This window comes from Helobdella robusta (genome assembly GCF_000326865.2).
Source record: "Helobdella robusta unplaced genomic scaffold HELROscaffold_2, whole genome shotgun sequence".
Lineage (NCBI taxonomy): Eukaryota > Metazoa > Annelida > Clitellata > Rhynchobdellida > Glossiphoniidae > Helobdella > Helobdella robusta.
The window spans coordinates 1,652,980-1,666,318 of record NW_008704083.1 but is presented as its reverse complement, the minus strand read 5'-3'; the positions used below and the strand labels follow the sequence as shown (position 1 = coordinate 1,666,318).

The 13,339-nt window shown below is 33.3% G+C and overlaps 2 protein-coding genes across 2 annotated transcripts in view; one reads left to right on the top strand and one right to left on the bottom strand.

Annotated features, from left to right (window-relative positions):
- On the bottom strand, positions 1-1,762 carry HELRODRAFT_155661 (hypothetical protein; the record flags this gene model as incomplete). The annotated part of the gene is made up of 5 exons (XM_009017089.1): positions 1-195; positions 386-598; positions 724-828; positions 1,293-1,429; positions 1,708-1,762. 5 exons carry the CDS (start codon positions 1,760-1,762, stop codon positions 1-3), a joined length of 705 nt encoding a protein of 234 aa, XP_009015337.1.
- Positions 1,763-4,870: 3,108 nt separating this feature from the next.
- Positions 4,871-13,339, top strand: part of HELRODRAFT_105953 (hypothetical protein) — a gene marked incomplete at its 5' end in the record, with an annotated part of 23,102 nt that continues 14,633 nt past the window's right edge. Inside the window, 16 exons of the mRNA XM_009017088.1 lie at positions 4,871-5,006; positions 6,999-7,150; positions 8,387-8,560; positions 8,776-8,948; positions 9,230-9,345; positions 9,692-9,804; positions 9,969-10,156; positions 10,436-10,618; positions 10,941-11,079; positions 11,279-11,397; positions 11,523-11,661; positions 11,773-11,923; positions 12,098-12,345; positions 12,498-12,580; positions 12,879-12,996; positions 13,099-13,215. Coding sequence (XP_009015336.1) covers positions 4,871-5,006; positions 6,999-7,150; positions 8,387-8,560; positions 8,776-8,948; positions 9,230-9,345; positions 9,692-9,804; positions 9,969-10,156; positions 10,436-10,618; positions 10,941-11,079; positions 11,279-11,397; positions 11,523-11,661; positions 11,773-11,923; positions 12,098-12,345; positions 12,498-12,580; positions 12,879-12,996; positions 13,099-13,215 — 2,349 coding nt within the window. The remainder of the gene's footprint in view (positions 5,007-6,998; positions 7,151-8,386; positions 8,561-8,775; positions 8,949-9,229; positions 9,346-9,691; positions 9,805-9,968; positions 10,157-10,435; positions 10,619-10,940; positions 11,080-11,278; positions 11,398-11,522; positions 11,662-11,772; positions 11,924-12,097; positions 12,346-12,497; positions 12,581-12,878; positions 12,997-13,098; positions 13,216-13,339) is intronic.

The window sequence follows — 13,339 nt, the reverse complement described above, 5'->3', positions numbered from 1 at the left end:
TCATGAAATCAGACAATTATTGAACCTTGGCCATTGGCGCTCCCTATCAGTCAGTGGAACGTAAATGACGCCCATCAAAGACTGCTTATGGACGCTTCCATCTGCCAGTTTGTCCACTTGAACGAATTGTTGGTCGCGTCCTTCGGGACCCACGGGGATGATCAGGCGACCTCCTGGCTTCAACTGATCGATCAGCTGTTTTCGGCAAGGTAAGTCAGTTCACGGTTTTAATAAATAACTGATTGTAAACTTAATAAAAAAATTGCAAAAGTGCATGTACACTCTCTCTTTTTTTTTCTCCCTCCCTCTCCCTCTCTCTCTCTCTCACACACACACACACACACACACACACACACACACACGTTACATTGACTAAATTTCTAACAGGTTGAGGGATAGTATCAGCAGCCGCTCCGACGTGGATGGCGTCGTAGGGGGCCATTGCTTCGTAGCCCTTCCTACCATCACCAACAAACAAATGTATGATGCCTGATTCCAAATATTTTGATGCATTGGGGTCTTGTCTGATGTTTTCAATGGAACTGTTGACAATTTGTTCAATGTGCTCAATACCTACAGCTTTCCCATTATCACCTACCTTCAATATGTTCGTTCTTGTGTGTCAGTTTTGTTCATCTATCATTAAAATTATTAAATAAATGGCAGATATATAAAAACAAAAGGCTACATTCTCATAAAAAAAATAATAGCACAACAGCCAACCATGTGAGCCATGCATGAAACCAGATAACCAGTTCCTGAGCCAACATCCAAGACAGAGCCACCTGGTTTTATGTGATCCACTAATGATTCCAGAGCATGTGCATGCTGTGTGTGTATGTGTATGTGTGTAAGTGTATGTGTGTAAGTGTATGTGTGTGTGTATGTGTCAAGTTGTGTGTGCGAGTGTGAAGTTGTGTGTGTGAGTGTGAAGTTGTGTGAGTGAGTGTGAAGTTGTGTGTGTGAGTGTGAAGTTGTGTGTGTGTGTTGTCGATAATGTATGAGGTTTGCATACAATCAGATGAATACTTTTATTAAAGTATTGATATGAAGTAAATCGTAAATATGTGACCAGCTATTTATTCATTTCAACACATACAAACTTGACATTCAATTGAATTAGCAACAAACAAAAATTTACACAAACAAACATACACTCAAAAACACCCTCAAACACACACATACACACACACACACATACACTCAAACATACAAATACACACACAGACACTCAAACAAACACATACTCACACAGACACACACACACACACACACACACACACATACAAAACCATGTGAGGGGCGCTGATAGTTGCAGAAAATCCAATGGGTTGGGGTGAATCCTGGTATGGATTTTGCTTAGTGTAGAATCCTCTGTCTATGGCACGCATTGCTGCTCCCACTTTGATACTTTTTATCACTCCATTTTCTATGGTGGTAGGGACAAGTTGACATAGTGTATTTTTTGTTAAATTTTGAATTTTTTTTTATTTATCACATTTGAATTTTTTTCTTATTGTTATAGCACATAGTTTAAAAATTGAAGTTACTATTTATATTTAGAGTAAAAATATGTAAAAATTGACAAATTTGATTTTGAATTACACTCCAGAGATTCAACATTAATATTACATAATAGGCAAGCTAATTATCATTAAAAATTAATACTATAATTAATTATAGTTATTATAATATAATTTTTTCTACTTTCAAGATTTGAAATCAGTTCCTCTTGGTTTCTTCCACTGGATCTCCAGGCCATCACAGACCTCAGACAGAAAGCTGTGTAGTAGATTCTCAATAAACTGCTTGCTTTTATCAGCACTGTTAACAGTTTATTGAATGTGACAATTAGCATTAATAAAATTACATTAAATCTCAAATAAATAAAATAAAACTATTGTAATTTAAAAACAAAATTCTTTCCAATTTCAGTGCTCTTTCTTTCAATGTCAAACTCAATAACTTAAAAAGTTAAAACTTTTGACAGACCAGCCAACAGACGTGAAATGAAAAAATAGGACAAAAAAGCAGAGCCCGCAAACGGCAAAGGGCACATTTGGTTTTTAATTCAAATTACGCACCTTTGCTAAATTATTGTCTTTCAAACAATTTCTTATTTTTATTAATTTTTACAATAAAAAAGTAATAGTTTTACAAGAAAGTAAACCTGCCGGACCACTTACTTAAATGGGAAAATTTAAAAAGTAAGCGAAAAAAAGACCAGACAAAAACGTTAGAAAATTCAAATGCGAAGACCTGGCAACGATTTTTTTAGATTTTTAAAAGTAAAATTAATTTTTTATATCAAAATGATGGAAAGGGAAAGCGAAACTGATTTACTCACAAAAATATTATTCAAATTAAATTTTAAGCTATAGAATTAATGACTTCTAACAACTTTTTCATAAAAGTTACAAAAAGTTAAGTGAATCTGATAACAAAACAAGATAAAACACTTGCTTTTAACTGTTGTTAATGAACTTTTCAAAAAGCTTCAATTTTAAAAAATTTTTTGTTATATTATTGATAATTATAACAATAAATATATTATTTACAGCTATAATTAACTTTTTTGAATATAATTATCTTATTTATAAACAAAAACTATTTATTTCAAATTCAAAACAGTGTGACGTAACTTCACAATGAACCAAAATTTCTTTATCTCTACTGCTGACTCTAAAAATGCAATTTTTAAAATATTGGCTTATATTATAATTTAACGTAATAAATATATAATATTTTTATTACATAACATATATATGTAATATTTTTATTTTTATATATAGATATCAGTATATACCTACAAAGGGCTTTAAACTTTAATTAATGGGTTCATAGTTTGTTTTTTTTCTAACTACATAGATGTTTTCTTAATAATTAAAAAAGTTCTTTAAAGATCGGAGTATTTATTATTTTTATTACTTATAATAATAGTATTATTATATTATAACTATTATAACGTTCATTCATCTGATTTTTATAAAATTTTGTTTTAAAATGATTCTTTAGTAGCGGTGTAGTAAGAACCTAAATTTAGCTTCAGTAATCGAGTACACACACACACACGCAGGCAAACACACACAAACACACCCACAATTTAACACACGCACAAACACCCACATTATATATATACATAAATATTCTTATTTTATATATATTCTTTTTTTATATATACAGCAAAAATACCTGGCTAAAAATGTGGGAATGATTTATTATTTAACTTCTTCGTAAAACATCCATACATTCAGCTGCAGACTGGCTAAATAATTTATCAATAATATGAGGTAATAAATATAATATAAATAATTACAATTTTTTACACATACGTACATACATACACGTACATGCACACAAACATATGTTGTAGGACTTTACATAGCAATATTGAATTCATTTAAACAGGCAACTATAGACCCAATGAGTTTTTCGATCAATTCTTCAATACAGAAAAACATACGTACATGCATACATACAAACACACACACACACACACACACACACACGCATCAATACTCATACATACATATACAAACATGTCATTTACTTGCACACCTACGTACAAAAAACCACACATCAACCTGATCAACTAAACTAGCACAGATACATACACAAATAATAACACGTAAAAAAAACCCAATAACACGTAAAAAAACCCACATACACACATATATCCACACAAAACTTCACACATACACACGCACATAACATAAATACACACACAAACACTCACACACACAAACAACCACATACACACACACACGCATATATATACACATGTACGCACACACATATAGCCTACAATACATTAAGAATATACAGTGCAGACTACTAGCTCAATGTAGCGTTCATCGTCTCTCACATACTATACAGGTAAGTGAGGTAACTTATTTTTTCACATACACACGCACACTCACATATACACACACACATACGTACATATATACTCACACATACATACATATATACACACACATACATACACATATACATACAAACATTTATACATAATATGACATTCTAGAGATTGCATATTTTTCGTTTAGATTGAATTATCTCATACATATTCTACCTAAATTTTGATCTTTGGGGGTAGAAAGTAATAAATATTTGGATATATTTTCATAATTTTATATCTATATTTATTTAATTATAGATCGCCATAATTGAATTAATATAGTTATAATAAAATTTTTGAAATCTGTGTATAAACCTTTCGATTGCAGTTTTGACTGGTTTGCAGTTCTGACAAATTTTGCCCTTGATATATCAGGTAAATTTTTAAAAGGTAAATGAATGAATGAATGAATGAATTAATGAATGAATGAATGATGAATGAATGAATGAAGAAATGAATGAATGAATGAACGAACGAACAATTTATTTTTTTTATTTTTGTTTGTTTATTTGTTTATTAAATAGACATTTGGTTTTATTACACTTAGCAATTACCGTCGTTGATTTAAATTATTATTATTATTAAAATTATTGAAGTTATTATTATTATTATTGCTATTGTTATTGATATTTTTGATTTATAATTTTAGGATTTTTCCCCTCTGAATATAAATAAGAAGTATATATTTATATATATATATATATATATATATATATATATATATATATATATATAACCATAGAACCTGCAAATGCGAATAAAGTAAACAAAAACAATTACTACAAAAAGACATAAACACCTCATACACTTAGTCCTATCCGAAGAAATACAGCACGGACACTCGTTGCATTCGAAGTCGGTTGCTTAGACACCGGATCAAGCGTCCCTACTTCTTAGGCTACAAAACTGTGAAATTAAAATAATAATTATTGATAATTTTTCTACTGCATATAGCGAAGATCAAATAGGATGGCTACTGCTGTTGTGGCGAACAATACGAAGTTCGAGGCAAGTAACAACCATCACAAGACTGATGTTGAAGACGACGACGATGAGAATAGCTCAGCTAAGCTCTTCGAAAGATCGAGGATTAAAGCTTTGGCGGGTAATTTAATTTTTGAACGGATGAATGAATTGATCAATTAATTGATGAATGGATGGATGAATGAATGAATTAGCAAACCAATTATTGGATTATTGAATGAACAAATGAATGAATGAGTTAATGAACGGATCGACGAACGAACGAATGGATAAATGAATGAATGAACATACTATTAACTGAATGTGAAATTAGACGGATTCATAAATATCTGTGTGAGTGAATGAATGACTGAATGACTGTTTAGATGACCATTTGGATGAATGAATGAATGAATGAATGAATAAATAAATGAATGAATGAATGAATAGATGAATGAACGAACGAATGAATAAATAACCAAATTCGTCGATAGTTAATAAATACCTTTATAACAATTACAATCAGTTGGATATTATTAATATTACTAATACTTTAACTACTACTACTACTACTACTACTACAACTACTGTTGTTACTGCTGCCACTACTGCTACTGTTGCTACTACTACTACTAATGAGAGAAAGAGAGAGAGAGAGAGAGAGAGAAATGTAAAAATGTAAAACAATTATAATTTGTAGAACTACCGTAATTTCGACCACCACCAATAAAAACTTATTTGAAGAAAAAGCGCGGGAGAGCGAAAGAAAGGAAAAGAAAGAAATATGAGAAATAGAGAGAGATATATAGAAATAGCAAGAGAGAGAGAGAGAGAGAGAGAGAGAGAGAGAGAGAGAGAGAGTGAAGTAAAATGATAATGAGAAAGTGAACACACGGGAAGCATTGATTAAATTCTCTATCGCTCAATCCTGACTAAGTTTTATTATTCATCATCGTCATCATCTTCATCATCATCACCATCTTCTTCTTCTTCCTCCTCTTCATCATCGTCATCTTCTTCCTCCTCCTTCTTCTTCTTCGTCATCATCAATACTTTAAAGCTTCATTAGATAAATTTTTTCATCTTTGTTCCATCTTTTGTTGAAAGGTTGAAAGCATATATATCAGTATATATATATAACGGTTTTGAGTACTATTAAAAGCTATATAAATTTCCATTTATTAATATTCATATTGTATATGAGGTTATCATTTAGAAATAAATGGTTTCATGTATCTTATCAACATTTTCTTTTTATGCGTGCATGTATGTATGTATATTTATATGTTTGTATGTCTGTGTGTATGTATGTATGTGTTTGTATGTGTGTATCTATGTATGTGTATGTAATGCAAAAATACAATTTATTTGATTTATAATATAATATGATACGATAGATAATTTAATATTTAATGGCTCTTGGTGATGCGTAACACTTACGTAGCTCCATCTATTTATGTATGTGTGTGTATGTATGTGTGTGTGTGCATGCGTATGTATGTGTGCGTGCGTATGTATGTATCTGTGTGTATGTGTGCGTGTATGTGTCTGTATCTGTGTAAAAAATGAATGTAGTTATGTGGCCGATGACATGTCTATTGAACAAAAAATAGCAGATGTTATGAATCAGAAGATGATTATGGATATATCTGTGTGTGTATGTAAATGTATTTATATGTGTGTATGTATGTGTGTTTTTGTGTGTGTGTATATTACAAACACACAAACAGTATCGTAATGGGTTGTGTTTAATTTCAACCTATATACAGATTCATATTATCAGATAGCGACAAAATACTGATTTAAATTAAATTAGTAAACTAATTATATGTCTATGGTGCGATATGGACCAGCCAACCAGTCAATCAACCAACCAATCAATCCAAAGATGAATAATTGACCAACCGACCAACCAACCAACCAACCAACCAATCAACCAACCAAACATTCAACCATTCTACCAACCAACCAACCAATCAACCAACCAACCAACCAACCATCCAACCAACCAAACATCCAACCATTCAACCCATCAACCAACTAACCAACCAACCATTCAACCAATCAACCAAACATTCAACCAATCAACCAACCAAACATCCAACCGTTCAATCAACCATCCAACCAACAACAGCTGAACGTGAAACAGTTCAGAAAAAAACATTCTGCAAATGGGTGAACTCTCATTTGGCACGCGTCGGTTGCACAATTGAAGACCTGTACGTTGATATTAGGGATGGAAAGATGTTGATCAAACTCTTGGAAATTTTATCTGGAGAAAAATTGGTACGTGCTCTTTGTTTTCTGCTCTTTGCTTTTATTCTTGTTAAAAATTATTCTTTTCCATTTTTATTTTTAAAAATGAATTTTAACATAATTTATCTAATTAGTATTGATGTAAATTTTTATACATACTGCTGCTACTTGTTATAGATGCGGAAGGTAGTTTTAATGGTGGTTTGCAAAAACAATATTTGTAGTAGTAGAAGTAGCAGCAGCAGCAGCAGTAGTTGTTGTAGTAGTGGTAGTCGTTGTAGTAGAAGTAGCAGCAGCAGCAGCAGCAGTAGTAGTAGTGGTGGTGCATTATTAAATAGTAAATATACATTATAGTAAATACACATTCACTAACTACATTCATACAACATTATAATACGTACATTGTTTAGCTTGTGTGTCTATATGAAGCTGCCTTTTAATTTCAGTATTATTTGTTGTTATTATTATGATTATATATTATTATTATTTGTTATTATTATTATTATTATTATCATCTCCATCATCATCATCGTCATCATCATTATTATTACAAGCCGGTATATGAAAAAAAGTAACCGATTTTAAACAAAATGATACACACACACATACACACACACAAACACACACACACATATATACAATACGTACAATGTTGAGCAATACCATGAAATACACATAACACCAATATCAATACATTAACATGATGTACATTAAAATGAAGATCTCTATTAAACTGACCTTAGCGATTCAAAATTCACAAGTACTATGATGTTGTATATTTAATTTGCTATGTAAATAAATTCAATAAAGCAGTGGTCTTTCAAAACGTAATAACACGCACACGTATATACTAGTACATACACTTACACACGCATATATTCACACGTACACACAGACACTAATTCGATAGCATGATCTCTTAAAATAAACTTTTTCAAGTATTAATAGTCGAGTTTATTCACATTATAGATGAATATGTGATTGGTTTGTATTTTTATGTGCGTGCGTGTATGGTGTGTGTGTGTGTTGGTTTGCTTGTGCGTATGTGTGCGTGCGTGTATATATGTGTGTACGCATGTATAAAACTTATGTGTGTTCGTACACATTATGTGTGTTCGATCATTTACGCAGCGTATATTATTTTGCATCGCAACAAACTCATGAAATTATATGACTAACACACACACACACACACACACACATACACTCATCATCATTATTATTTTTATTATTGTTGTTAATATTATTATTTCCCATACGTCACAGCCTAACCCGACGAAGGGCAAGATGAGAATCCACTGTTTAGAGAATGTGGACAAGTCCTTGACCTTCCTAAACGAGCAGAAAGTTCACCTTGAAAATGTCGGCGCCCATGACATTGTCGATGGCAATCCGAGACTGACTCTTGGTCTCATCTGGACCATTATTTTGAGATTTCAGGTTTGAATGAATTGATGAATGAATTGATGAACGAATTGATGAACGAATTGATGAATGAATTGATGAACGAATTGATGAATGAATTGATGAATGAATGAATCGATGAATAGATAGAAGAGTTAAGAAAGGACGAATGAATAAACGAACGAATGAACAAATGAATGAATAAATAAACGAATGAATAAAAACATCTCGCCAACTGCACACACGCACAGATCCAAGACATAACAGTAGAGCAAGTAGACAGTTCTGAGATCAAGTCGGCCAAAGATGCCCTGCTGCTATGGTGTCAGATGAAGACAGCCGGCTACCCTAATGTTAACGTCAGAAATTTTACGACAAGTTGGAAAGATGGATTAGCCTTCAACGCTCTCCTCCATAAGCACAGGTATCTGTCTATTCTCATAAATTTGTGGCTATTTGTAGACATACTTGCATGTATTCTTAACTATTTCTAGGTATTTTTAACTAATAATTTACAGCTACATTTGTTCATCATGTTTGTAGAATATATAGATAACTTTTGTTCACGTGCTTAACACGAATGGATGATTGGTTATTTGTGAAACATACATTAGTTATTTAGATAATTATTAATTAATTAATCAATCAATTAATTAATTAATTAGTCAATTAATTATGCTAAATAAAACATACAAACGTATGCAGGCCAGATCTGATAGACATGAGCGCACTGAACAAGAACAGACCGGCTGAAAACCTGAACAATGCATTCAGCGTAGCAGAGGATAAGCTGGGTCTCACCAAGCTACTCGATGCTGAAGGTTCATTTTCTTCTTTATCTGATAACTTCTATAAAATTCAAGTTCACTTCTGTTATTAATTTGACTTGGTTTCATATTTAGACCACTTGGTTTCATATTTAGACCACCTGGTTATGTTTTTAGACAACCTGGTTTCATATTTAGACTACGTTATTTCGTTTTTAGACTACCTCGTTTCGTTTTTAATTCATCGAGTTTCGTTATTCAACCTGGTTTCGTTTTAGATGGATTTGGTTTAGTTTTTCAGTTGACCTGGTTTTGTTATTTAATCATCTTGCTATTGATTTTGGCCTAATTTTTTTCTAGTACGTAATTTTTAAAATCCTATGGATGTACTTTTTGGCAGACGTCAACACGGACTACCCGGACGAGAAGTCAATCATAACGTACGTTGTCACCTACTATCACTACTTCTCGAAGGCTAAGGCAGATTCAGTGCAAGGGAGGAGGATTGGAAAGGTGGAATGAATGAATGAATGAATGAATGAATGAATGAATGAATGAATGAATGAATGAATGAAGAAACGAACGATCGAATGAATGAACGAACGAATGTATAAACGACCAATCAAACAAATAAATAATAGTCTATATATACATGAATATTTCTAAAAAATACGTAGGTGGTGAACCAATGTTTGGAAGACGACGTGATGATTCAAGAGTACAACAGACTAACATCGGACCTTCTGGAATGGATTAAACAGCAGATCATCATCCTTAACGACAGAAAGTTTGAGAATTCTCTGAACGGAGTTCAACAGCAGCTCTCCGCCTTCAATAACTACAGGATCGTTGAAAAACCTGTCAAGTTCGTTTATATTTTTCATTATTTTTAAAAAACTTTATGATTTTTGTTTATATTTCAATTGTTATTAAAATTTAAAATTTATTTTAATCGTTTATATTAAAAATTATTTAAAAAGATGGAAATATATACAATAAATATACACACAACAAAAGAACCAATGAATAAGTAGCTGAACGAATGAAGTTAATGACTGATCGAGTGAATAAATAAACGAATATAAGGTTTAAACTCTAGTTAGTTAACTACAAAATTTATTTTTTTAGCACAATTTTTTCTCAGATTCACGGCAAAAAGTGACTTGGAAATTTTGCTCTTTCGAATTCAAAGTCAAATGAGAGGGAACAACTTGAAGCCCTACACTCCGAGCGAGGGCAGAATGATGGCAGATATCAATAAAGCCTGGGAGAACCTGGAAAAAGCCGAACACGAACGAGAACTTGCTCTTAGAGAGGAGTTAGTTAGGTAAGTTAAATGTGATTGGTCAGTGTGTTTGTTAGGTCGGTTTTGATTTGACGGCTGGACTGGTTGGTCGGTTGTGATTGGTCGGTTGGTTTGGCTGCTCGGTTGTAATTGGCCGATCGGCTGCTGTTTAGTTTGGTTGTGATTGAAAATTGTTGGATTAGTTGGATCATCGACTGGCCGTAATTGGTGCTGGACTTGTATATGTTTTATATCAAGTGATTTGGTCTTCATTCAAAACAAAACTTCACACGCAACATTCAGCAGTTTTGAAATATTAACAAACTTAAAAAATCACACACGTTACGATTAATCAATTCTACAGGCAAGAGAAATTGGAGCAACTAGCAGAAAGATTCAACAAGAAGGCAAGCATGAGGGAAGGATGGCTGGTCGAGAACCAGAGGCTCGTGTCTCAAGATAACTTTGGATACGATATGGCCGCTGTAGAAGCCGCTATCAAGGTTTTGTAGCGTCGTGTGGCGTCGTGTGTTGTGGTGTATGAATATGGTGTGTGATTGTCATGTACAACATGTATACAGATATAACAAACACAGTCATACATATGCATGAACACACGCACACACACAAATCCACACACACACACACACACACACACACATAAACTTACACACACGCAAACACACACACACACACTTGCAGAAACACGAAGCCATAGAAACGGACATACAAGCGTACGAAGAAAGGGTGGAAGCAGTCATGAACGTGGCAAAGGAGCTGGAGTGGGAAAACTTCCACGACATTGACACAATCAACGAGCGGTATTTCCAATTTCCTTGCTCCCAAATATTTTATTATTTATAATTATTATTTATTTCTTATAATTATTCATAATATTTAAATAAATAATCATAATTCTTTTTACTCTCCAACCTTAACTTAACAGCAAAGAAAACGTTATACAGCAATGGCTAGATCTATTAGAGCTGTTAAGAGCTAGAAGAGTTAGACTGGAGCTATCCTACCAATTGCAAGGCGTCTTTCAAGAAATGCTATACATTCTGGACGTGATGGACGAAATTAAGGTACTATTAAAAGTTGAATTTGGTATATGTGTATAAATTTATTCAAAAATTCGGTGTAAATTTATAATTATTAATTAATTTTAATCAAATTTGAAAAAAAAATTTTGCAAGGCCCGTCTGCAATCAGAAGATTACGGAAAACATTTGATCGGCGTGGAAGAGTTGCTCAAGAAGCATGAATTGATTAAAAGTGAAATTGCCGTCATCGGCAGTAGAGTCGAAGGCATTGATGTCAGCAAGTATCTGGAAGGTGATCCACAAAGTATGTTTGTGTGCGTCTGTCTGTCTGTCTTTGTGTGTGTGTATGGGTGTGCGTATGTGTGTGGGTGTTGTTTGTCTGTTTTGTTTGTCTGTATGTGTTGTGTGTATGAAGGTATGACAGACCAACTAACCAACCAACCACCAACCAATTAATCAACCAACCAACCAATCGTAGCTGGCTACCTTCCTTGCAGTCCAGAGATCATAAGAGACAGAATGAACCACTTACACACGGCCTACCAAGAACTCCTGAAACTTTTCAACGAAAGGCAGCAGAAACTGAACGAATCAAAGGCGATGTGCCAACTGGAATGGGATTTGACGGAAGAGGAAACGTGGATCCGAGAAAAGGAGCAACTAATGTCCTCACCGGATATCGGACATGATTTGACTAGCGTTCAACTTCTCATCAACAAGCATAAGGTTTCTTTGGTTTTTATAACTTTGGGAGTAATTTTAGCTAATAACTGTTTGTTATAATTTATTTAGTCATAATTTGTGGTGTTATAATAATAATAATAATAATTATTATTATTATTAATGTTTTGTTATTATTTTTATTTTTGTGTTCGTAGATCGATGAAGATGAATTGAAGACACATCGTACCTACCTGAATGGTGTCGTCCAAACAGGTGTTGACCTAATCAATGCAGGTTTGTATGTGTGTATACATGTATGTTTGTTTGTATGTTTGTATGTATGTTTGTATGTGTGCATATATGTTTGTATGAGTATGTGTGCATATTATGTATATATGTAGATGTAAAAATATATACACACAAAATGTTTGTTTTTATAGAAATATGTTTACATTTTACGCATGAATGCGTCTGTGTGTGTGTAAAAAAGTACGCACGCACACGCACACACACACACACGCATACATACACACATACATACACGCACACACATACATGCACATACACACGTACACGCGCACATGCAACTTAGGTAGCATAGGTTCGACGAGGATACAGAAGAAGATAGAAACCATCGACGAACTCTGGAATGAGTTGGAGAGTTTATCCAATTTCAGAAAAGTTAGACTGCAAGAAGCCCATAATTTCTACCAGGTTTGTGTGTGTGTTTGTGTGCGTGTGTGTGTGTGTGCGTGATGTGTGTGTGTTTGTGATTGTATGTGTCATCATCATCGTCGTCGTCGTCGTCCTCTTTAGTTGTTCGCCGATGCAGAAGATGTGGACGCCTGGATGATGGACATGCTGAGGGTCCTATCCAGTAGTGACGTAGGAAAGGATGAAGCCAGCGTCCAATCACTGATCAGGAAACATAAGGTCGTTATTTGAATCAGCCAATCAAATAATTTCTCATATTTAAACCGACCAATCAAATAATTTCGTAGATAAACCAGCCAATCATATTATTTCTTACATTTGATCTAGCTAATTAAACATATTT